General features: G+C 37.9%; 1 protein-coding gene across 3 annotated transcripts in view; it reads right to left on the bottom strand.

The window, feature by feature from the left end:
* Positions 1 to 26,817, bottom strand: part of SIPA1L2 (signal induced proliferation associated 1 like 2) — a 235,821-nt gene that overhangs the window by 76,028 nt on the left and 132,976 nt on the right. For 2 of the 3 annotated variants that reach the window (XM_043543298.1, XM_043543299.1), the window contains 5 exons: positions 21,047 to 21,150; positions 17,838 to 17,915; positions 13,894 to 14,051; positions 10,430 to 11,006; positions 3,896 to 4,170 (listed from right to left, as the gene is read on the bottom strand). In XM_043543298.1, coding sequence (XP_043399233.1) covers positions 3,896 to 4,170; positions 10,430 to 11,006; positions 13,894 to 14,051; positions 17,838 to 17,915; positions 21,047 to 21,150 — 1,192 coding nt within the window. The remainder of the gene's footprint in view (positions 1 to 3,895; positions 4,171 to 10,429; positions 11,007 to 13,893; positions 14,052 to 17,837; positions 17,916 to 21,046; positions 21,151 to 26,817) is intronic. The other variant, XM_043543300.1, reaches the window with a different exon arrangement.

Genomic DNA, 26,817 nt, shown 5'->3' on the forward strand with positions numbered 1-26,817 from the left:
AACTCAGGACTAGTTGGGACATTCCAAATAGCTCTAATCACACCGTTTGTGAAAAAGTCCAGGCAATTTCCAAACAATTAAAAACTCCTTAAAGAAGATAATCTATTATTTCACTGCCTGAAAAATCTTCTACTCAATGTCTAAACTAAAAGGTACCACACTATCATTGCCAAAGAATGATAAAGAACATCCAGGAAATTGGATGTTCTTGTAAAGAACATCCAGGAAATCTAGCAGAGTGTCATTAATTAAGAGGCATGACTGCTGACAAAAAATACTCAGTTGCTTCACGACGACTCTTAGGGGAGCTGGAATTGCTCTACATTACCTGAGATCCCAGTTCCATGCATGCCCTCCAAATATTCACAGCCTAAGTGTTAGGGCTCAACAGTGTTGCAGATAGTTCAAAATTCCTACAGTCTCCTCAATCATCTGAGTGCAGGTATCTTTGGGAGAGACATTGGCTTCTAATGGAGTAGATGACCATGTTGTCATCTATATCTTCATTTGCTATAGTGCTATATCTTCATTTGAGCTGGGAGGTGAGATTCCCAGCTTACGCAGACATACCCACTCTAGCTCTGCTAGAGCCAGCATCTAAAATTAGTGTGGCTGGGGTAGCACTGGCCACAGCTCAGGCTAGCTCACCAAGTAACATACGCAGGTCCCCTGAGTATGCAAGTACTCTGGTGGCTAGTCCAACCCGCTGCCCATGCTACCCCAGCCATGCTGCTATTTTTAGCACACTGGCTGGGGAAGAGCTAGCATGGGTATGTCTACCTGAGCTGGGAATCACACCTTACAATTCAAATGCAGACATACCTCAGTGGGGTCAACCAAAAGGGAGGTTAAGCAAGCATGCTGCATTTCTCTAATTTAAAATGCTCATTCATTGGCCAAAGGGCTTTTTCATATCCACAGTCTCCCAAAAAGCATTAATTCTCAGAAGAGGCTTTGCCTTGGGCTACATGTATGCCTGAGACCATGCTGGCCCATAGCAGTTATTTGATTTACCACCAGAAGCTATTGTTGTGCCTGAGGCAGTGGGCATCCCACAAGAAACAAAAGGAAATGAGGATGGAGGCCCATATTATATCCCTGAAATTAGCACACTCATGCGTCCTTAAGAAAAATCCTTGGGGAAAGCATCCTGCTCATTTCTGCTTATTCTAAGAGAAATTAGGAAAAACTGGAGAAAGTTGTTTTTTAAAGAAAACAAACAAAAAAAGCTGCCCTGAATAGTCCTACTTTTTTTCCAAGGAGCCTGGAAGAGAAAGAGGAGGAGACATAGCCTAAGTGACTAGAGGTAGACAAAACTAAAGAATTTCATTCATTGCTTGTCGAGTGGGGGAGGAAGGAGAAAGAGCAAGATGTGTGGGGGCATAGCAAACTGATTGTATATTATTTCTAAGAACATTTACAATAAACCTTCATCTATGCTCCCTGCTGCAAGGAGTAGCCTACCTTGGAACTCTAGCACAGGGAGCATTTCACTAGGGATTTGCCACTGGAGGTTGTCTCCAGGTTTCCACTCAAAGGAGGATTCCTGGAAATCATCCAAAACATGGGCATGTAAACACCCTTGGTCTGCAGCCAGATCCTTACGATCACACCGTATTAGACAACACTTAAGGGAGATAATAAGCTGAGTGCCCTTAAACTGTTGCATTTAAAAGTATCATCTAGCAAATTGGGAAGGCATCTAAACTGCTGGCTGTAGGAAGAATTGCTCAACACTGTTTGTGTTTCTTTCCCCCACCTCATCTGTCCATTCTGTTTCAATTATCAATTTTGGGAAAGGGTGGGTTCTCAGCAATTTCTGAACATCAGGCCCCTTTCAGGTATCTCAAATTGCTCCCAAAATCACTAGTCACAATTTGGAAAATCTTGGGACTTTCATTTCAGTGGGATCAGAACGGGGCCCAATGAAGAGGGGGAGGGGGGAAGGGATAGCTCAGTGGTTTGAGCATTGGCCTGCTAAACCCAGGATTGTGAGTTCAATCCTTGAGGGGGCCATTTAGGGATCTGGGGCAAAAATTGGGGAATGGTCCTGCTTTGAGCAGGGGGTTGGACTAGATGACCTCCTGAGGTCCCTTCCAACCCTGATATTCTATGATTCTATGAACAGAAAAGGCAGGAGGGAAGATTCCCATTTCTTTTGTAACTTTATTTTTGATTACATGGCTTTTTATTTTAATAAAGCACTGGTGCTACACACATTTTACAGCTGGACTGTAAATTTAAAAGTAAACTTCAATTTATTTTTAAGTAGTGATTGGTTTACCCAGTTCTGAAAGATGAGAAGAATCTATATTTTGGCTCCCCAAGAGATGCTTTGAAGTTTTCTTTCCAGTTCAGTGGCACGCAGCTAGAACTTTAACTTACAGATAGAGCAGGTGCCATGCATCTCTTAGTGTATTATACTGAATTTTGACTTCATAATTTTAAATGTAAAATGTACCACATGATATGTAAAAACTGCTCATAAACAATACATAATTCTACCAAGCACTATAAAATACACATTTTATCTTAAATATAATGGATCAGCTCATTAGGCTCATACTTTGTAAACAGCTTGGGAATGTGCACTACACAAGACAGTGAAAATTCATATTCAGAAGCAGATGGAGAGAAAAGCTGAGCTAAGCAGAGAGAGACTTAATTGCAAATTATATGCAAGTAGTGAGAACAGAGGTGTGTGTGTGTGTGTTTCTCTCTCTCACACACACAAACACTCCCCCACCCCCCCCCAAAAAAGGAACACCCAAAACTTGGAGGTGCAGGTTATGGCAGGGAAGAGAACTTTTTGTGTCATTCATCTAGCCAGTTTGGAGAACAAACACACCAGCATTCGTGCATAGCTTGCCAATAACTCCACCCTGTTGTACATGATGTAAAATTTTATGGCTGATTTTCATGCCAAGAGCAGCATCCCTATTTTTTCCTTTGTTAAATTAAAAGAATATCAACAGAAGATTTAAGGAGACAAGCAAGTAATTCAATTTACTGAAGCACACTTCTAATTCAGACTAATTAACCAAACTCACGGTGCATAGGTAAAGGATGAGTGAAATAAGATTGGATTTCTGTGAAGTTTGGAATCCGAGTTGTCAGCTGATGTACTTTTACTCAAATGGTGGCAGCAAGGCAAAAATCTTCTGGCCATGAACAGCACCCTAATCAAAGAAAGGCACTGGCAGGCACTGCACCCCACCCACAGAAAGAATGATACAGTCATCTTTTATTATGCTCTTTTCCCAAGCATGACCCATTTATTTCATGTTAAAGCAAGATTTTAGTTTTAGCTAATGATTTGACTGATATGATTCAACAGTTAATGTGAATGACTTAGAGCAGATATTTACAGAGAATGGGAAAGAAGCTGTGACATGATCCCACAGATATCTCGCATGCAATGTTTCTCTGTTTTTGAAAATCACAGGTTAAAATAAAGGTCTCTTATCTCAATAGTCAGAAGTCAAAGAAACCTCAAAGAAAATAAGAGTATATTTTTCAGGCAAGAATTCCCAGTTTGCAAAACGAATATTAAAATATAATAAAACTGTCTCCTGCGGAAGAGAAAAGTCACAACCAATTTTTAAAATATTTCAGTCATGCTGCACTTTAGTTTACTACTTATTCTCTCAAGCCTTATAAAGTCAAGTTCCCATTAAATTGCTTACAGGATCACATTTTATCTTTTATTACAAGGTAATAGCTCCTTTTTTTCTGAATTGCTTTAACGGCTACAATCCCATTATTACCAAACAGGAGACACAATATCCATTTCCTAAGGGCCTTTACCAAAGACAGCACTTGTTAAAAAGCCAAATAATAAGCATGAGCAAAGAAAAGAGTTGGAAATGTCACATTAAGGACTGTTGCTTGTTACCTTCTAGGTGATCCATCCTCATGTGGCTGAATAATCACCACCTTTACTGTCACCGATGTGCGTAAAAGGTCAATCATTTGTTCATGAGTCAAGGTTGCCACAGCCACTTTACAGATCTCAACTAGACGGCTCCCTTGCCTTAGGCCTGCCTTCCATGCAAAACCAAATGGCTCCACATCTGCTACTATTCCTTCGAAGTTAACGTGGAATCCAAGCTGGCCCAACCCATTCCTCCGCAGGGTCATTTCCGTTGTTTCGCATCCTCTGGTGACTATCTAAAGGAGTATCAGATTGTTATGCTACTGTCTTTGTAGACTCATTTCTTTGGAAACATGAAATGATCTATTTTCTGACACAATAAAGCTATGTTTGGTTTCATGTACAATACCTTTAACATACTAATAGGTGACTAACAATCATTTTGTCATTTATGGTTGACTATAGGTTTCTGCATAGAGCAAAATCCATGAAGACCTTCAGAGTCCTAAAATTTGACTTCCCTGGAACAACCAGCTGTCCTGCGTCAAATTCTTATTTCTTTCCAATTCAAAGACATTTATATATCTTACTGAATATTTAGCAGCTGTCTTAGTTTCAAAACACAAGGCAAGCAAAATGCAAACCTGTCAATTACTTCATTCTTTGTTGGCTGATTGACTGCAGGTGTGTAGTGGGTTTTTTCTTCAGGAAAATAATAACCTTGAAATTTAAGATGAGTCAAATCAAGTGAAATTTTTCAGTTCCAACAGACTCCCATCCCCCAACACTAAGTAACAAAATAAGATAACGTATTTCTTTTGCTCCAGCAATCAGATTCTGATCTATGACATCCATGCCATTGCCATCTCCAGATCTAGGCTTCACTACAAATGGGAGAAGACTGATTATTTCATGGGAACTGAGAGATAGAGAACTGAGATCATTCATACTTAATTGGAAGTTATTCTGGCATTACATGGAATAATCCAATAAACTGAAATTTTAGCATTTACTAAAGGGATTTCTTTCTTCATACTACATAAAATTGAACAGTTTCACAAATGGTGAAGCAATCCAGGGACAATTCAGTAGTTTTTGCAATACATTAGTGCACTAATCTTTCACCTCTGGAGATTGAAGGTCAAATTCTGGTTTAGGTCATAACAGAGGGTACAGCACTGGAAGGGACCTTCTGGGTCATCAAGTCCTGTCCACTGCTATCACAAGCAACCCAGTCATCGTCCAATTCATAAATTTATTAAGCTCCATTTTTAAAATTCCGTTGTTTGCCCCAACTTCTCCTATTGGAAGGCTGTTCCAAAACCTTACTCTTCCGATGGTTAGAAACCTTTTAAACTCCGATCATCTAGTTTCTAGTCATAAGTTAAAATTAGTTTTTTCTTTTATTCGTGTAACAAAATTAACACGTATTTTGGGCACAGTTGTTACTCTGCTAAAGGGAGGGCCAAGACTGGATCACTATGAAATATGACAGTCCAGGATAACTGTATTTGAAAGAGGGCAAAAGCTGGGACACAGAGATCACGTGATTTGCCCAGGGTTACACAGTAAGCGAGTGACAGAGCCAGAGAAGGAAGCCAGTAATTCCAGCTCCTACTCCTCTCTCTCTAACCACCAAATGACTGATTGGAAAAGCTTTGAGGAGCTTTGCATAACTTATGCCTGCACTGTAACTAGCTCAAAGCCATGATTTACCTTCTTACAAAGTTTTAAAGATGCTAGCCATATTGTTTTTACAAACTGCTGTCAGTACAACAGTAAGTTCTGCAACGCAGTTGGAAGGCTAAAAGTGGCACTCAACATCTTAGAGTAGGACATATTTTTAAAAATTCTTATGTCATCCATTTATCCTTAGAGGGCCAGCCCCCACTCCAGTGTAACATCCCAGCATGCTCTGCTTACATACTCATGGCATAAGCATGGGAGGCCCACTGGAGAACTGAGAAGATATTCAGAATAGTAAAATGTGCCTCTTTTCCTTTGGGAACCGCAATACAAACTTTTGCCCAAATTTCCTGTCTCAATGTGACAACCAACATGTACTATGCTATTAATATTGCATCAAACAGGTAAGCTTGTTGGAGAATGAAGCCACATTTGTGTGTGTTCAGGTGTCTACTTCATATTGTCCAGTTTTGCAGATTTAAAAATATTTTATATTTGAAATATCAAATGTTGAATGCTGAAAAACCACAAAACAGTACTAACAGTAAAAACAGCACTGTTCTCAACTCTCCATAAGCTAGTAATGCCAGCCTCCATCTCCCATTTGACATATTTTCAAACAAGCACCTTTGGGCTCTCTCATATGCTGCCCCTTCATGTTTGGGAGGAGCTCTCTGTAAACATCCACAAAGCTACTTCATTATCCTGCTTCAAATCCCTTCTTAACACCCTCCTTTGCCAGGACACCTACGAGAAAAACTTGCCTGGGACCACTGCCCAGTACTATCATTTCCTGGTACTCCTCCATTTATCTGTAACCATATGGTGTTTTACGTTATACTTTGATTTTAAGCTCCTTTTTGTTCGGTATCTGTACGGTCCTAGCATAGTTGACTTCTGCTCCATGACTAGGGCTGGTAGGCACTGTGGTACTACAAATAATAAAAAACTTATTAGCCTTCTGGACTCACTGCAAAGCCTACTATTTCCCAAGGCTTTTGGCAAGGGAGGAAAATGATAGATTGGAAGGGGTTTACTAGATGGTGGATATTTATCTATTCATAGAAGTCTGATAAATTAGTTATAAAATGTGACATGATGGACAGACACCTTATGCTTCAATCATATAGTGAACTCCACATAGATGGACTCCTGACTTCAGCAGTGCTCTCTGATCAGGTAAGGGGGTCTGATCCTCCATTAAGATCTGTGCAGACAGTCTCATGTTATGCAGATGTGTGTAACGGTTACCTTTAAATAGCATGAGCCCCTATTGAGATTTTTATAAATCAAATAACTAGCTAAAGGTAAAGGGTGTCTGGGTGTTTAGAACATTCTCCATTAAAAGCTAACATTTATCATCTGTGTGAAGGTTTCAGGGGTAAGGAGTCCAGTATTCCAAAATTCAGCTTTTAAAGAGAAATATTCATACAGTTAAAAAAAGGGGAGGAAGAGGCAAGAAAGAAAAGGGAGCTTTTAAAAACAAAAAGGTTACTCAACACAGTGACTAATCCTTCACAAAGAGCATCAAATTTGAGAGGTCTGGGGTGAAAGAGAGAGGAAGAGCACAAATTCAATAGAACATCAACACAAAGTACTCGAGAGTTATTCAATGTACCTTGCTGATAACTGTTTCTAAGGACTTGTGTATCCTGTCCTGCAGTTTGGAAAACAGGGTGTGAATAGCAGGGTGCACCAAAGTGATGCACTGTGACTCCCTAACGTGGATGCTGCGGTCCATAGGCGCTGACTTTTGTTTTTGCCGGTGGGTGCTTTTGAAGAGGTGGGTGTGGTTACGGGGCAGAGGTTCTGCCAGTTTTGGGGGGGGGAGGCTATTTTCAGCATATTTATACACTTCTTTCATATTCTAGTTATTGAATGTGTGTCTGTTATTGGTATCTTTACTATTTTAATAATTATTAAATTTTTATGAACTACATAATTATATTATCATGAATTACAGTATATTAAAATCATTGCAATTACCTACAAGCTGTCTTTACTAACATCCCAGTTTAAAGAGATTACATCTCACTGCTTTCTGGATAACCGTCAGCAATCTTATTTACCTCTAGTTCCTTGGCATGGTCTTGATGCACGTTAAGGACAGCTACATTATTCAGTTGCATCTGTCCCATTGATGACTGGAGATCATTGTTAAGTCTTCTGAATGAGCATTCCTCAGTTCAGGGTGATATAGGTACAGTGAGAAGGATTCTTATAAATTTGCAGTACTCTGGAAGCATAGTACTTCCAAAGTACTGCAAATGACTCCAAGATCTCTTTCTTGATGGTACCAGCAAATGAAGACCCCATCATTTTGTATGTATAGTTGGGATTATATTTTGCCATGTGCTTTACTTTGCATTTAACACTGAATTTCATCTGCCATTTTTGTTGCCGTCACCCAGTTTTGTGAGATCCCTTTGTAACATTTTGCAGTCAGCTTTGGACTTAACTATTTTGAGTAAATTTGTATCATCTGTAAATTTTGCCACCTCACTCTTTATCCCTTTTCCCATATCACTTATGAACATATTGAAGAGCTCTGGTTCCAATACAGAAACCTGGGGACATCACTATTTACTTCTTTCCATTCTGAAAATGGACCATTTATTCCTACCCTTTGTTTCCTACCTTTTAACTGGAGGCCCTGGCAATGCTTTCAAGATCTAATGATCCTTAATTTAATTTAATGACAAGCCTTCTGTTATCTTAATCACCCTGCTTCCGTTTAAAACAAACTCCTTGTCCCAAGGGCAGAAACTGTTAGCAGCACAGAACTCACATTCCACACTCAAGCTCCCTCTGGGGCAAGGGCGTGCCCTATGAGCAGACCTCAAGTACAAAACTATGGCTCCTTGGTGCTGAGCACCCCGTATTTTTTTCCCCATGGGTGCTTGAGCCCCGGAGCGCCCACAGAGTCTGCGCCTATGCTGTGGTTGCAAACTAAAAGCTCCTAGTTCACATCAATGTTACCCTCTTCAAAGGTTTAGTTTGAGCCCACAGAGTCCACACAGGGGAGTCCCAGCACAACACATTGGTATGCACTGCTATTCACACCCCTGAACACTGAATTGTGGGGTAAGTGTAGACAGATCCTAAGTTGCTAACTCTGAGGCTTCAGGCCAATAGATTTATTTAGCTAAGAATATGGTTATTGCCTCAAAAAAGGAGCAGTCTCAAGTTAAATTTAAATAATGTTGTACTGTAACAGATGGTTAGATTTGAGTGAAATACAAGGCCATTCAAATCAAACTGAGTGAAGTCTGTTGTAATGATTAATGTCTCCAAAGACAGTTTTCACAGATAACCACATCAACTAATGCTATAAAAAAACTAAATGTTTTTATACATCATATATAATGAAGATCTGTCGGCAGAGATTCAGTAGAAACTTTACCAGTTTGCCCAACCTGCTATAATTTCATGTATGTTTTAAGATTCAAGAAGTGATAAATGAAGGCAGTGCGGCTTACTAGAATGGGACTACAAAAACACATAGGTTCTATTCCCAGCTCTGCCCCTCGCCAGTTGGGTAACCATGGGCTAGTCATTTCCCCTCTGTACCTCAATTTCCCTATCTGTAAAATGGGGATAATGATACTGGTCTCCTTTGTAAAGTGCTTTGCGCCCTACTGAGGAAAAGAACTATGTAAGAGCTAGGTAGTATTATTAAAATAACACTAAACAATTTGTGTTACAATATGTAGTGATGAGATAAAAAACTAACCTTCATTAACCTTATTTTCAGCACAATGCTGAGGCAATTTATAACTGTCCAATTAGTGATCATTTTACAATAGTAACCTGATAATTAGAGAACATTTTTTCTAAATTTCAGAAGGAAAATATTTGTATATGGAAAATGACAATATCTGAAGAATTTAACAATGAGGTAAATACAATGCAAGTGACAATAATATGAATTTACAAATATTAACCTGTACTGGAAGAAAGACTCCATCACACATGGTAGGTATTAATCACGGGCCTGTGCAGCACTAAGCATCCTCAACAGTCTTGAAAGTTTAGGGTAGCACAGCACCTTGCAGCATCAGGCCTTTGTTTTACACATCAGTTTAATCCTGGCCACTTCATAGCTTGTACGTCCGCTCTACTAATCTCCAAAAAACTAGGTCTAGTGATTGTTTTCCAGTAGAAGCCTCAATTCAATATAAAAAAGGCTTATGCCACTAACCTCATTTAATTTAAGGGGTAAGGTCAAAGTCAAACGGGAACGAGAACAGTGATACCTCAATGTTTTATACCCTGCAGCCTGTATTAGTACACATTTGTAATAGCTATAAGTCAAATAATTTAAGATGTTAAGCACACAGAATGCCTGAACTCCACCTGTCTTGACTGAGATTGCATCAGCTCTGATAATCAGTGTTAACTGATCTAACTGCCTTCATTTTCTTCCAGCTCATCCATGCAAAATAAGCAGTATATTCCATGCTTTATTTAGAGGGTTTTCTCTGTTTAGATATAAAATACATTCAAAAGGGTATTCTTTATTTTTATTTTTTTAATTATTTTTATTGAGGGGTGTACTCTGACCTCTAGACCACAGGGCTGGGAACCAAAAATTCAAGTTTTAATCCTGGCTTTAAAACTAAAACCCTATGTAGCCTTGGACAAGCCAATTTAATTAACTGCATCAAATTAGTCACCTATAAAAGCAGGATGATAATATACATCTATTCCACATGGTGTTATGAGGAATAATGTTTGTAAAGCTCCTTGAAGTTGGAAAGTGCAATATAAGTTTAACTATAGGAAAATTTGAGTTCTTTCCCAAAGAATGATACACATGAATAATTCTGAATAAAAGCTTTGGTAGATCAATTTAAAAATTTGACTTACTTCTAGTCTTTGAACAACGTCTCTGATGTCATCAGAACAATTATCAAATGCAGACAGAAGAATACATTCTCCTCTTTCATAAAAGATTTTGATACTCATTAATCCTGATGTCCATCCAATAACATCTCTGCAGGAGCAGTTAAACACAACGTTTTTGGACTCCTTTTCAATCAACATAATAAATTCATTGGAAACTCCAAGGAGACATTCAATGTCTGCAGACTGGCCAAAGTCCCGTGCTATCACATTCCACATAATTGCTCCAACACTAAATAAATGAGCATCTTTTCTTGGTTTCACTTTCTCCTTTTTCTTTGCACCTAGAGTAATAAAACTGAACTTCACTGAAGTATCCACTGTAGCTGTAGTAACAAAATTTTCTGCCAGATCTTTCAAGTATTCTTGTCGTGTCCTGGTGGCCATGGCTCGGAATTTTTCTGACTTGTGTGCTGCATTTTCAGCATTAATAACTTTGGCTAAAAGGAAGTCCCTAAAGACTGCTGATTTTGGGAAAGTTACTCCTTTGGGGATTGGTGGACCAAATGGAGGTACATCTTTTGATCTTGAAACTCCAACACTAGAAATAAAAAAGAACAAAATGGTTAACTGCACCAGCAAAACCTCATTACAGGACTATGACCTATATAACCCATCGACACAGGTGAGTTTCAAAGTAAAATTTGAGCCAGATGAAATTTCAGAAATTAGGAAGCTATGTATCTGAAACATACAGGAAACCTATTATATTTGCACACATCTAAAGATCAAATAAAATGGGTATAAACAAAATTGACTGGACAATCTTATAAAAACAAAGCCATTTACAATTTTAATTATATGAATTAATAAAAAGTCACAAAGTCCAGGATTTAGCAAGCTGCAGCATTTCAAGGAGGCCTGTTTATAAAGTGTCTGTTTCTTCTTCCTTTCAATGGGATAAATACAAAATGCGTCCTAGGGGTATTGTTATTGAGGAGGATCCTTAATTTGAAGGAGCTTTAAAGTTGAATTTTCTTAAGGCAAACATGTCTTATTTACTTTTCCACTCAGTTGCTCCATCTCTGACAAACTGAACCAACTCCTTTCTGAGGGCAAAATTCTCCCCCACCCCCAAGCCCCTATTACATCCATATCATCCCACTGACTTTGATAAGGTACTACAGATACAATTGAGGGAAGAATTTGAAATATAGGGTATATCTGGCACATTTGTCCAAATCCTCCCATACTTGAGTAAAAAAGTTATAGGAAGGAAAAAAGTCTGCAGAAAGCCAACTGCCAAATTGCACAAGTTTCTGTTGCATGCTCCCCTCTAATGGAGAGGATCTGAGACCACATGTAATAGGGATGGGAGAAGGACTCATCCTAGCCAAGGGCAACAGATTCCACAGCCTGAGCATACATAGGTATCTGCCCATTCCCTACAAGAGCTGGTAGTGGGGCCAAATAGTGCCACCTTTATCCTTGCTGAATAATATCTTACTCTAAAATAGTCTCCTTACATAGAAACAACATATGGAATGAAGTCCTATTTAGTGAGGATAAATATGGCACAATCTGGCCCATGGAGAAAAGCCACTGCCCCAGCATGGGGTCTCAATTTCCAGAATCCTGATTCTGCTGGTTGTGGCAGAATAGTCTCTGCAGGTTTGAGAGCAAGGGGAAGTATTCTATGCAGCTGCTGCTTCATGTCAGATCTCTATTAGCCAATCCTTGAACAAAACTGAATGATTTTCAAAAGACTATAGATTTCCAGCAGATCCCCCACTGTCATGTTATTTGAAGTTGACAAAACGAACAACAAATGTAATGCAACTCATAACTGGATTAAAATTAATACACACACAATACCCATTAAAATCTGACAGCTCTACAATTTATTACTGGATTCCTGGCAAAGGCTTTAAAAAAGAAAGCTGTATTTCATGTGAAATTCATAAATACATGCGGGAGTGGTAGAAGATACTGTCTCTGAGTAACCAAGATGCCAACCTCTCATACAAAAGGCCTCTGGGTAATGTGCAGCTAGCACAACAGACAGAGCATCAACCAAACAGAGGTTTGAAGAATTTCTTCTTAAATTTGGCTTATATTTCTTACCTTTTCTCTGCACCTCTCTTTAAAAATAAATAAAAAATCAATACAACATGCAGTAGGAATATTACCCAGTTCCAGGTTACTTACAGAGCAACATACTCTCAGACTTCTGGTTTATTCCCAACTTCTGCAACCCCTGCCCTAACTGTGGAACTACAAGAAACAGATTGCCCTAGAAACTATACACATTACCTCTTCTATCACAGTAAGAATACATATGTGCAGGACCTAGACCAATATTGACATTAACTTTATTTAAAATTTCTCAGAGCTAAAGGAATCAGTTTTAAAACAAAACTAAGAAGAGTAACCAGGTTGTCATTAGCCGATAAGACTCTCAACTTTGAAAATACATAGAATGTAAAACTTAAGATATTTGACAGCAGTACATCATCAGCATTTCAAAAAGGTTCATTTAGTAGGTCATGATCATTAGTGGTTTAGGTTCAGAGAGGTTTTTTTTTTTTTTTAATGTATTTCACAGAAATGCCTTAAAACGAAAGAATATCCAGTCTGACTGTTTTCAGTCCTCAGCCAGCTCAGAAGCTGAAAGAAAGAGAAAAGGACCAGTGCCAGGCACATGTCTATGATGGGAGTACTCACGGGTTTTTTTGTTTTTGTTTTTTGATGGGAGGGGGATTCCCTAGCCCAAGTGATGGAATTTTAAGACACTTGAAACTCTCTTTTTAGAGTGTGACAGTGAGATTTTGGGGAGATATTTTGAAACAAAAAAGGTTTTCATTAATACGTAAGTCACAGGCAAAACTGACATTTATCTGAAAGGATCTCAAAAGTACCCTGCAAACTATATAAAGGGACCACTTAAACAAACCATGATTGAAATACTGTCAAGTTTGGGATCACATTCTGTAGATATTCAGCTAAATACATTGCCAGTGATTTATATTTGTATTAATAATCTTCTAAAATGACTTCGCTCTACCCTAAAAAGAAAGATAATAAAAAACTAAAATTATTTCCATTCCTATAGCTTCAAGTCTTATTTTTAAAACCCGACTGCCCTTTATATGCCCACAAATAAGCTAAACAAATATCTACACATTTTCAATTGTGCCTACAAAACTGTACCTACAATTACATATGGACACAACCAAAGCTCTCTAAACTTAAACCACTAATGATAATGACCTACTGCATGAACCTTTCTGAAATGCTAACTGCTGTGTACTGCTGTCAAATATCTTAAGTTTTACATTCTATGTGTCTTTAAAAATGAAACCCTAAAACAGAAGAGAAATGTAGAAAACACACAGACACAACTTCTTTGGGAAATACAAGATTGCTAGAAAAAGATGCTTTATTAAAATCAAAATAGCAAACATAAAAAATAATAAGTATCTACTCACCTATAGCATACATTTTCAGTGCAAGGATTATGCACTTTGACGATGACAAACACATGTTGAAAGTGAGAACGGATATTTTTTGGAGTAAAAGGAAGTGCTCCAGGCTCTTGGAAGACAATGGTAACAATATCATTTCCTATGTGCCTTTTTCTTAGAAGCTACATAAAAGAAATATGATTTTAAAAACAGTTGGTTAAGAAATAATACTTTTTCTTCACATTGGCAAAAACAATGGACAGTTTAATTTTAAAAAGGAAAGAGTCACTTCAGAAAGTGGAGACACTCTTATAAGGCAGTATTATCTATCTATGTGGAGCTGCATGAAACTGGGATGAATAGGAAAGAGGTCTGGGAAAAAAACTGGGCTAAGCTCATAAGTTTATCAGCCTTTCTTTCTGAGTGGATTCCTCTTTTCCTGTGCCAGCCAATTTTCATCTCCCCTATATTAGCATATTTGTGTAGTAATATGAAAGGTGCATAACGTCATCTGACATTTATCACTGTCTACCATTTGTACGTGGTCTGTCCTTTTCTACAGTAAAAGACCTGGTTTCATATCCAAAACACAAGGTTGTTTATCTTTTCTCAAGAGACCTTTCCTTTCTCAAATTGTATTTAAACTGAATATTAGATTATGACCCTGAACATTTTTAAAAAAAATAGTTTCCTACTAAACTCTCAGCACAAATTCTAGCTATCTTCAGTTTAGCAATGCAGCAGTGGAAATAACTACGAATGTACCAGAGATTCAAATTTACTGATAAAAACCTTATTATAGTAAGTAATTCTTTGTTGTCAATTTATTTATGATACGGATATATTTTATGATTAATTTTACAGGTAATATAATCTTTTTTGTTACAGGTAGAATATCTAATAGCCATGTAGTTGGAAAAATAGTGTCAAGTGAGGGAGAAGACCTCTTCTCAAAAATTATTTCGTTAGCCTTTTGTAGATACAAAATGCAATTATGGATATTATTGTAAGAGTTGTACATCTCTAACTTAATTTTTTTAAAGAGAACTTTCTTTTTAAAGAGCTGCTGATGCTGTTATGTAGATAGTGCTAGAACAGCACACGCTGTAGGGTACAGATGTATTATCGGCCAGAAGTCTGCAGAGCTTGCATTGTGGACTAGTGACTCAGATTCTTAAGGCTGCACTAACACTAAAGAGGCAAAATACAACTGAAAGAACTGTAAGAAAACAAATGTCATCAACATCTACATGCTATAGGGCAATGATAGGGTTATTTATCAAGTGTTTAGAATGAAATTATTTTGCTGTTTAGAATAATTACTTTTCTTGGTTAGTTATGTGACAAGCCAATATTGCAACTAACACATAAAATAGGCAAAGTTATCTTATTGTTTACGTATAAATGCCTGTTTATGACTTTCATTGTGCCTCTCAATATGTAGGGCCAGAATCATACAACATGAAATATAACAAGAATGGCTGGAAATGCAATTCTGAAGCACTAACAAAAATATGCTACTTCAAATGCACTAAAAACATCAGTAGCGATGTAAAGAAAAAAAGATTAACCAATGAGCACTTAGAAAGATTTGCCAAATGCTCATTTTTGTTCTAATAAATATAATTTCTTATTTATTAATGGTAAAGCCACAATAAATGGCTGTTAAGGCAACTCTAAGATGTACATTTACTGCACACAGATTATTTTTGAAATGTATAATAAAGTATTTGATATTGTGTTAGATTTAATCTCAGAAACAACTTAATTTTATTGGTGAACAGTGCATTTAGATTGACACAGTAAAGCATAAGTTCACAGTTAGAGGTTATCACTGCCTTACAGCTTGAAACCTACATAGCAGCTGAATTTGTGTCAGACCTCCCAATTAATAGATATAGCACGGATATCAATTCATTAGTGTACATATTATTAGTGATCTGTAGTTGGTTCTAGCCAATTATTCTTCCTTGTTAAGTTAGAGTTCATGCCTATTTCTATACCTGTCCACAGGGGTATTTAAATTGAAGTTGAGGAAGCAAAACTTACGTAAGACTGAATTTAGTATATTTTGTCTCCACACATTTTTTTGCTTTTTAAATGTCATAAAATGCCTTTTGGGAGGTGCTGTTTAAACTGCCAATAATCATAGGATACATAGGCAAGAATGGGACACACATCTGCTGAGAGACAAGTCTACGAAGTTTTTGAAACCTAGAACCACTGTATTAGCATCAGAGTCTTTACAGTGAAACGGGTTCTTGAGTTCTATCAATAAACTGATTGACATTTTTAGGTACTTAAACCTTTAGAAAGCTTAAAAATATTAACATGAATTTAAAAGGTGGTCAGCATTCTTAAAACCTTACCAAGTTTGTTGAGATCTGAGTGACTTCCTTGAAATTTTTAAATAAAACCAATATAACTCTACCATTATAAATGGCTACCATGCACAAGTGATCAGTGAAGTTCAACACAAGGTGAGTGAAGGCAAAACACAGTGATGTATCTGTATACAGGGAATCAGAATGCAAAGAACTTGAAAGGGGAGAGAAGGAAATTGGGCGTGAACTGGAACATGAAGGGAAGAGCTTTAGTAGGATCAGCAAACAGGAGAAGGAGTAATTATTGAATGGAGAAAAAGGAGGGGATAACACTTCCTTGGAAAGCATAAGTAAGGATAGTGGGCTGAAAATGAGAGAGGAATTGAAGGAAACCAGGCTAAGTTAAAATGTTTGTCCCATGCCCTTTTCCAGTTTGTCCCTTTTAACCTATTCTCTTTCCAACTTTCACCTCCTAGCCATTTTTTAGCCCTCAGTTTCCTCTTCCTCTCCCATTTCCAGGTCTGCTCAGTTTATTCAATCTGCCTTTCTAACATATTATGAAGATTCTCATGCCAAATGCTGGAGCACACTGGGGATTATCAGTAGGGTACACAGGCCACGCAGGGTTACTTACAGGAAGAAGACACCAGACACTCTCTGAGATCACTCTAGTATCAGGCTAAATTGTTATGGTAAAATGTGAAAATGAACTTAATACAATATGATGGGCAGTCAACAGGAAACCAGTGAAGAAGTTTTATAGAAGACTTGAGACACATAAAAGGGAGTCCGGTAAGGAGAATATGTTAGAAAAGCAGAAGCTGTTAGATTAAAAAGTAGTTACACAAAGATATTAGTTACTGTATTGAATATGATATCTTAACCATAATACTTAACTCTAATTTTCTGATGTATACATAAATCTGGAGGGAAAATATGGGCTATCATGTTAAAATGTAGCACACCTACTGGCTATGTAGAGCCATACATAACCTACCCATTTCTGGGGAATTTCAATCACCTGTTGCAACTGAGAACCAAGATGTTTTTGTGATAGAGTGAAAAATATTCTTCATTCAATTCAATCATGAAAAGTGAAGAGATATCACAAATAAAGAAACCTTCCAACTTATTTTAGTACATTTCTAAAATAAGTAAAGGGGCTTCAAAAAAGCTTGAATTTCAGTATGTGTTACCGTTCAATACAATAAAAACAAACGCCAAACAACATTTCAATCAGACCTGGTTAAACTGAGTTAGGTACATCCATGTGTCTGGTTCTCTCAAAAAGTTTAGCAGTAACTAATTTTATGTAGCAATAAAATGACTTGTTAATCTGACTTCTAGCTTCCATTAATCCAGATAAAAATGAATGTTATGAATTGATTTGGATTAATCAGGTCTGACTATGTACAGAAGCAGACTCAAAATGTGAAAAGGAGAAACTTGCAAGGGAATGAACTGGAAAGGTACTTTGTAAGGGGAAAGTTTAAAGGAGAAAGCCTTGAACTATGATTTGAAGAAGAGGCTAATAATAGGAGAAGGAACTGGGGCCACACCATGGCTGGTCGTCCTCTCTGTCCTAGGGAAGGAGCAGCTGAATTGAGGGTCCACAGCCTATGTTGCAGCCAAAGTGAAAATTACCTTGCTCTTTGGATCTCCTGCTGGCTCTAAAACTAGAGGGATGTCCTGATCAGTGACCAAGCAGGGCGTAGTTAAGTCCTGGAAGAAGCAACAGACAATTCTGGTGTGGCCTATTTTTGGCTCACCGGTATTTGGAAAGTAACAAAAGCTCAGAGCTTGCTCATAAGAGATCTTGTTTCTAAATGTTGAAGAATGACTTGACACCTTGACAAGTGACCATAGAAAGTGGGATATGATATTGAGAGGGTAGAGTCATTTCAGTGCCAGGATACACTCCTTATGGTGGCGCAACAAGCTATTGATTTGGGGTCCTCGATTGCCTTCAGTATCTATAAAGGAAAGTTGCCGTGCTTTCTAGACTCCCCCCTACTTGGGTACATGGATACAGAGAGCCAAGTCCTGCTGAGAAAGCAGTGTTTATAGACCACAGGGCTTATAAGCCTCTGTCCTGGGGGCATGAGCAACTGCACCTGTGGTCTTGAGCCTTCCAGGCTTATTTTTCTAATCAGATTTCTTCCTAACTTGTGAGAGACACCACTGTAGATACATTGCACATTTCAATACATATTTCGGTAACTAAACAGCAATAGTGATAAATTAAACATTTATTAATGATCCCTTTTACACATTAAGGCTGGCTAAATGCTTGGTATTTTAGTGTGCTATCACACCTAAGGAAGGTGTCCATGCTGTGCAAACATCTAAAAAAAATAATGTGATGGGCCTTCAGGTATGCATACTGTTGGAACTTGTGAAACTGCCATATTATTTTGACCTCAAGAAAGCCATGGATCACAATACAATATTGCTGCTAAGTACTGAGACTATCAGAAGTACAAAGACTGATGGGTGCTTGCTAAAACACTGTGCAAGGGAGTGTTCGTTGCTGGGGAAAATAATAGAATTAACACTGGAATATTTTGGAAGTAGATCCACAGCAGGCATCTATCTAGAAAGGAAGAGACAGAAGGGAGTGTCAGGGAAAAGGATGAAGAGAAGGCAAAAGAAGAAATGATAGGATAGCAGCAGGGGTGGCTGAACAACGCAGCAGTGGAGCTGACAAACAGCAAACAACCATGAAAATTACAGGATCAAGGTAAAAGGGTTCCCTACGCTCACAATTGAGGGCAGCTCAAGACAGACAATGACCAAAATAATAATAAAATAAACTTCAAGTAAGGCCATATTTACTGTCAGCACCTCTGATCAGCAATGAAAATATTCATTTTAAAAATCAAGCTCATTCAGCATATTATATCTTATTGCACTGCAACCATTCGTATTCATATAAGTCTTTAAGCCATTCACATAAAGATCAATATTCAGAAATATTCTACTATTCCAACATATTTTGCATCTGTGTTTAACTGAGGAGAAAGAGGTCTTTGCAGACAAATATACAAAATTAGCTGATAACCTGAACCTTGGCAATATATCTTTGAAACACTATCTTTCATACAAATTCATCACTTTGATCTCCAGTTTGTTTTAAATATATACAGTATCTCAAGAAAACTTAATGTGATTTTTAAATTAAGCATAAAGCCATGTATATTTGCAAATATGGTAAAATTTAATATAAAAGAGTTTAATCTGACAGTGAACCAAGTAAGACTGGCCTCTGGGCAAAGTGACTCTTATGCAATGTATTCACTAAATGACTACATCACAATAAGAGATGGGCCAAAATTGTCAAGAGAAGTGTGGGTGTTGCCAAACACTGGAGATAGTAAGTCAAAACAACAGATTATCTGTTAGCACTGAATTATGAGATCACTCAACTATTTCGCCATCTGAAAGTAGTGTAGATTTTGAGATTGGCTGATTCTATGATCTAAGATTGGTCTAGAAATTGGTGCTACTATAATGGTAGGAAATATTTTTCCATATTATGAAGACTTTCCACCTATTTTCAAGTTTCCAGATCAGACCTAAAGCAGAGGCGGGCAAGGAGTGGAAGAAACAGATATGAGAGACTATAACTTTAGAAAATTGTTCTAACAATTCATTATCTTTGCCAAGTTTATCAGCAGCATAGAGGACTGACTACTGAAATTTAATAAACAAAACGTGTCCCATTTCAGTTTTCACAGTTAATTCTGCGACAAGAATTTGTACTTTGTAAGTTTCGTCTATTGGTTGATGCCTTGACACATCCCCCGTCCCTCCCACAAGAGCTGATGGCAGGGCAAAATGTGAAAGATGAAGATTCTATTAATATATGTAGCTAAAATAACAGTCTGTGATCTAAGAAATAATCAGGAACCACAAAGTTTTCCAGTAATTTTTCTACATTCCTCCAAAAGAAAAAAGGACAAAATCTTTGTAGCAGGGGAGCCCCAAATCATCACTGGAAAAATGATTATATCTTGCATGGCAACTGAGAGGATATTGCAATTAAATACTTTTTGTTTTACTTCTATAGAGATAGAAGTATGCAGAATATGTAAGAGAAGTTATATCTTCAACAGTAATCTGATCTGTGAATAGCTCTACTCTTTATTATTCTTAAGTGTTTTGATATACTATACCAAATGTGCTTTTCAACCTATTCATAAAAAATATTTATTCTTCATGATTTCAGTATCTAGTACAGGCAAAGACAGACATAACCTTATTCAAGATTCCACACACTTTGGATGCTGTGTTGTTTTTTTAGCCATCCTTAATGCTCTAAGAGTTTCTGAGCTGTAATATGAACAATGAGCATTTTCAAGACACAAAATAAATTTGTTGAACAGCTTTCTGTCTCTACAAGCAGATGCCTTATAGGTTTTGGTGAGGCATTTATTGTTAAAATAGTACAGTAAGAGAAGATTTGAAGACTGAACTGAAAAATAAAGATTATTTAAGATCATTTAAAAACCTTATTACATTATTACATATTTTAACCACATGATGGATTTTAGTCCAGTTTTAAGTTTTAGAAAAATGTTTCAGTCTCCACAGATGTCAATACTATTTAATACTGGCATGCAATGGAAGAGTCAGGATAAGTTCCTGAATCATGCAGATAAATTAAAATAACATCTCTGAGTATTTAATGCTTTAATAAGATTTGTGTAAACACGATTCCAAATGTTCACAATTTGCATAAACTATTAATTTTTGTACAGCAGAAATATAATTTCAAGCAAAAACAAAAACTTTTTTCACCCCTAAATTTAACTCCACATATTACTATAAAAATGTGAGTTAAGAAAACATACCTGTTGCCTATTACTGGGCATGTATGGCAGCATAGTTGATACATGAAACATTAATTCATAATCTTTATAGGTGGTATAGAGGGAATGAGTTCCTGTTGAATCAGCTGAAAATAAATTTCATTATAAAAAGAGGGTCAGTAAAACAGAACTTTCACACTGCTTTTAAGATACCACTCGTTACATATTATGGCTAAAATTTCCTATTTAGATTCCTAATTGTAGGCTAAATGGATTTCAATGGTGCTATGACAGTTTTCACCACCTGAAGATCTGCCCCTAAATCAATATTAAGGCATAAATAGGGCTCGGGGGTCTTGCCAGAAGCTGTCCACATTGAGCTCCTTGCAAGATTGGCGTCTGAGTGACCTAATTTTGAAGAGAGTGGCCAATGCAGGTTCTCCCTGTCTTTTGAAAAATCAAGCCACATATTTAGTTACCTAAATATGAAATTAGCTAACTTCCAGCAACAGGTTCAAAATGTATTCCTATTTTTTTGACAACGTGGTCAAACATTTCATTTTTCAACATACAAACCATGGCCCACGCAGTACTTTCCCCTAAATAACAACAACAATCATAGATTGTACTTACAAATACTTCACAGTTTTAAATTTATAGAACAAACTCCTTAACTGGCACTTGGCTATGCCCTACATTAATCTACAGTACATATTGACAGCATTTTTCTATCTATCATACTTGACAAATGCTGCAATTGAGACTTTAAAAACAAAACTACATTCTATTTCATGGTACATTATGAAAACTCACAATTATAACTACCGTATATACTCGTTCATTCGCCCATTCATTTGTAAGCCGACCCCCACCCTCAAGATGGATAAGTAAAAATAGTAAAAACTGTATGACTCTTTCATAAGCCAACCCTATATTTCAGGGGTTGGCAAACTTTGGCTCCCAGCCCATCAGGGTAAGCCGCTGGCGGGTCGGGACCTTTTGTTTACCTGGAGCATTCACAGGCATGGAGCTCCTCAGCTCCCAGTGGCCGCGGTTTGCCGTTCCCAGCCAAGTGGCGCCACTTCCTGCAGCTCCCATTGGCTGGGAATGGCAAACCATAGCCACTGCGAGCTGAGGGGCTCTGTGCTTGCAGATGCCCCAAGTAAACAAAACATCCCGACCCGCCAGCAGCTTACCCTGAAGGGCTGGGAGCCAAAGTTTGCCAACCCCTGCTATATTTTAAAAGCTGGCATCACAAGAAACACTCAAAAGTTTTGCTAGAATTATTTCAATGTAATAACAAAAAACCTGTTATAATAACTGAACAAATATGTATTCACTTTCAAAATTACAGTCAATATTTAAAATCAGTAAATGGATATTTGAAACAAGTAACTTAGAACAATATGAGACTTTAAAAAGTCTTAAAATCCTTCAAAGTCTGAATCAGTCTGATCCACCAAACAGTTCATTAAACTCTGCTTCAGTCACAGCTGCACCTGCATTGTCATCGTAAATGTCAGCAGCGTCATCTTCAGACTCAGATTCCTTCTCATCATCAGCCTCTGTTGTGTCACCATCAAATATGGCATCATCTTCTGACCCATCAAGTGCATTGCTGATACAGCATTTCCTAAATGATTTTTCTATCATTTCCGAGGGAATGGACACCCACACACCCTTTATCCACTGGGCGGCCAGACTTATATCGGGCTTCATAAGATTCCCACCTTTTGTCAACTTCTCCATGCCTGAGCACATCCATTCAGACCACATTTTGTGTAGCCTCTCTTTAAAGGGTTTGCTCAGGCAGACATCAAGTGGTTGTAGAACTGAAGTTAAGCCTCCAGGTATTACAGCCAAAGTAGTTTTCATATTTTTGGCCACAATTTTTCACTTCATCTGTCTTGTGTGCCCTGAACATGTCCCAAACGAGCATAGCAGGTTTCTTGAAAAGCGCTCCTGGTCTCTTGTTCCACATTTTTTCCAGACATTCAATAGTCCCACTTTCATCCATCCATCCATCCCTTTTTGTGTGCACGTACGATGACACCAGCAGGAAATTTCATATTTTTAGGCAGGGTTTTTCTTTTAAAAACAACAGGAGGGAGCTTTGATCCATTTGCCAAACACTATAAAACCACCGTAAAATGGATTTTTTCCATGGCCAGTGGTTTCAATTAAAACTGTTTTCCGTTCTGTTGCTTCGGAGATTGAATGTCATCGATGTTTCATTCATATTTCCTATTTGTGACAGTTCAAATGCATATTCCTTTTGATATTTTATAATAAATCTTTGGAAAGGTTCGATTCTTTTCTTCCAGATCTCTCAGCAGCTTTTGCGCTATCTTTGTTCGTTGACGAAGACAGAGACTATGACTGTTCATGAAGCGAGTACACCAACCCGCTGATGCGACAAACATTGATGGCTTTACTGACTTGTATTTGTTATCTTTTGACATTTGCAGAGCATTCAGACAAATTCCAGTTCTAGTGACAATGTACCCATTTTGTCAACATTCAACAACCCAATTATTGAGATCTTTCTCCAGCTCAGGAAACGAAGCGTACCACATTGGACATTTTTTGTTGTTTCTTGGAATATTTTTTAGTGTTGTTTTATTTTTTTTACCATTCTCTTACTTGCTTCTCATTGATACAGAATTCACGAACAGTGGCGTAATTATTGTTTGCTTCTGCATATTCAACAACTTTAAGTTTGAACACTGCATGATAAGCAGACCTTTTTCTTTTGATTTCACCATTCACTTTAAATACTAGTATGAAAATAGATTATTGTACTCATAGCTTTTGTAGGACTTTATATAGGAATGTCACCTGCGTTATCACTGTCAAATTATTATTGTTCTTTATTTCAAAGCAGCCCTGTAGATTGGCATGTCTGTGGGGATAACAGGCTATTTCAATTTTATTAGAGATTCCATTGATTCTGCACATTATATTTTCATATTGGCTCGAGACTTATGAGGTCCATTGGTAGAAATACATGAAGAGATCAAATTACACAGTAGTGGACTGACACCAGTGCTACAGTACTATCGTTCACTGTATTTTTCTGATTGGCTTGTAAGGCATAGCATTTTGTGAAATGCATGGGTCAAATGTCATGCAGATCTGCAGCACTGCTCTTTTAGTATTCCTTCCAAGCCAATCTAGTCCACTAACCAAAGCCTTTGCAACTTTAAAAGGCTGCAGTATTGACATCAATAAATGGGTCAGCAAACTTTGGCTCCCGGCCTCCCAGGGTAAGCTACTGGCAGGCTGGGACGTTTTGTTTACCTGGAGCGTCTGCAGGCATGGAGCCCCTCACCTCCCCGTGGCTGCAGTTCGCTGTTCCCACGGGGAACTGAGGGGCTCCATGCCTGCAGACGCTCCAGGTAAACAAAACGACAACGTATTAGATATTCAATTAAATGATTTCATAGAGTTTAAAATCAAATTTTGGTGTGGACCCGTTTATAAGCCAACCCCCACTCTTTGATGCGTCACTTTTTTACCAAAAATATTTGGCTTATGAACGAGTATATATGGTAAGTTACAGATGTAAAATGAATCAAAGTACAGTTTGAGATTGAAGATCATGGCTTTTAATTTGCAACATTTTGTAATACATCTTGGGTCTCAGAATCATTACTGTAGTAGCAAATTAACCAATTGTATCCCTCTTCTTTAACTTTACTTTACAATGAGAGAGACAAGGCAGCTGAGGTAATATCTCGATTGGACCAATTTCTGTTGGTGAGAGACCAGCTTTTGAGATCCACAAAGCTCTTCTTCAGGTTTGGGAAAGCATCAGAGCAACACAACTAAATACAAGATGGAACAGATTCTTCAGCATAAGTATTTAACACATTACAAGAAACCATTCAAAATGAACTGGGCAATTAACATCTCTGCAGTCATAGGAAAAAGGACAATTAGTGGGTTACAGAATACATAAAATAAGTATTTCTTGAGTGCATGATTTTTGATGTCTAGCAGAGTTATGAATTTAAACTCCCAGGCTTGTCTTTTGAAGGTATGGTGCAGGTCATCTTTGAGGATGAGGACAGAAGTCAGATATGGAGTGCTCGTTTTATGAAAAACATTGCCCATAGGTGACAGGGTGTAACTGTCTAATTTTTCTGTGAGAGTTCATTTGAGAGTATAGTGATTGTCTGATTTCTCCCACAAATTTGCTGTTGAGGCATTTGGTGCGCTGGATAAGGTACTCCATGTGTTGTGACAGACAAGTGTAGGAACCAGGGATCTTGAAAGGTGTATTGTGGGAGGTGTTGATCATCATAGCAATGGAGATATGTCTGCACATTTTGCATCTGTTCTGCAGGGTCTGGTGCCACTTTGAGTTGGTGTGTCCTGGTTGCAGGAAGCTTGTTTCTGATAAAGCTTGGAGAGTTGTTTGAAGGCCAAAAGAGGGGCTTGGGGAAAAGATTCCTTTCAGGATGTGGTCCCCCATCATGTATAGGTTGTAATTGTTTGATACCACCCCATGTGGGTTCCAGTGTGGAATGGGAGGTGTCAAATAGGAGCGTGCTGTCAGTATTTTTTGTTTGTTTTTCTGTATTGAAGCAGGTTCTCTCAGGGAATTAGGATGGCCTGTTCCATAATGCAATCTACTTCGCTGGTGGAGTGTATTTGTTCAGTGAAAACTGTTTAAACCGTTTTAAGGTACGTATCCCAGACACTCTCTTTGGAGCATATTCCGTGGTATCTGAATGCCTGGCTGGTGGGTCACAGATTTCTTCATGCATCTGGTGTGGTTGCTGGATCTGTGGAGCTAAGTGTGGTGATCTATGGGTGTGACAGTCTACATCATTATGTTCACCTCTTTTATAAGACTATGATAAATTTTGTACAAAAGTATGCCTTGGTGAGGTGACATTTGAAAACTCACAACGTGCTCATAATTGTCCTGGTAAAATGTGTGTATCAACATTGTATGTAAAGTTATAAGTTTCTATGTATAATATTGCTGTATCATGTTCCAGAATTAGAAAGGCAGTCCCAAACCCGTTCTTCAGAGACAAAGACACACTGGCACCGTTACAAGAGAATTGGACTTGACATAACCCACAGCCATCTTGTGCACTTAGCCACCATAAACTGGAAGTGAGGACACCATGTAGCAAGAAAGAATCTGGCCTTGGCTTGGCAGACAGAACAAAAACAATAGCTGCAGCGTTACTAACAAGGATAGATACAGTGAAATAACAGATTCATGAAAATGAAAGGGAGTGTGGATAGGTGACCTTGGTCTGGGCACCTGTGTCTTTAAATTTCTTGCTGAAGTTACTTTGCTGGAAAGTAGAACAATGAATTATTATTTGCTATTTCTAGGGAAACTGTTAGCCTATTAGGGGCCATTATGAGTTACATGCTTTGTTTGAAGAAACCTATAAAGAGTTTAGTGAGAGCACACTTTGGAGAAGTTTAGATTTTTTTTTTTTTTTTTTTTGATGTCTGTGTCTGCTTGCTCATAAATCTTCCCAGCAGCTAGGAGGAAGGCTGGGCACTGGAGAACTGCTGCTGCCACTTGACACCACCTCTGACTCTGGGTAACTATCTATTTGGGGTGATCTAGACTATTGCTATTTTTGATGTGTGCTTTGTATTCAATAAAAACAAGGATTTCTGCGTGGAAGCATTCGTGTGTACCAATTATTTATCAGAAAGAAGTGCTGCTGTGTCCCCCACTGATTTATTTCCTGGAAAACGGAGACAAGTTACCATAGTTCAAATAACCCTGGGTAACAGCACTCCCAGACAGGTATAAACAAAGTCAAGTGAGCTAT

This window comes from Chelonia mydas, chromosome 3 (assembly GCF_015237465.2).
Source record: "Chelonia mydas isolate rCheMyd1 chromosome 3, rCheMyd1.pri.v2, whole genome shotgun sequence".
NCBI lineage: Eukaryota > Metazoa > Chordata > Testudines > Cheloniidae > Chelonia > Chelonia mydas.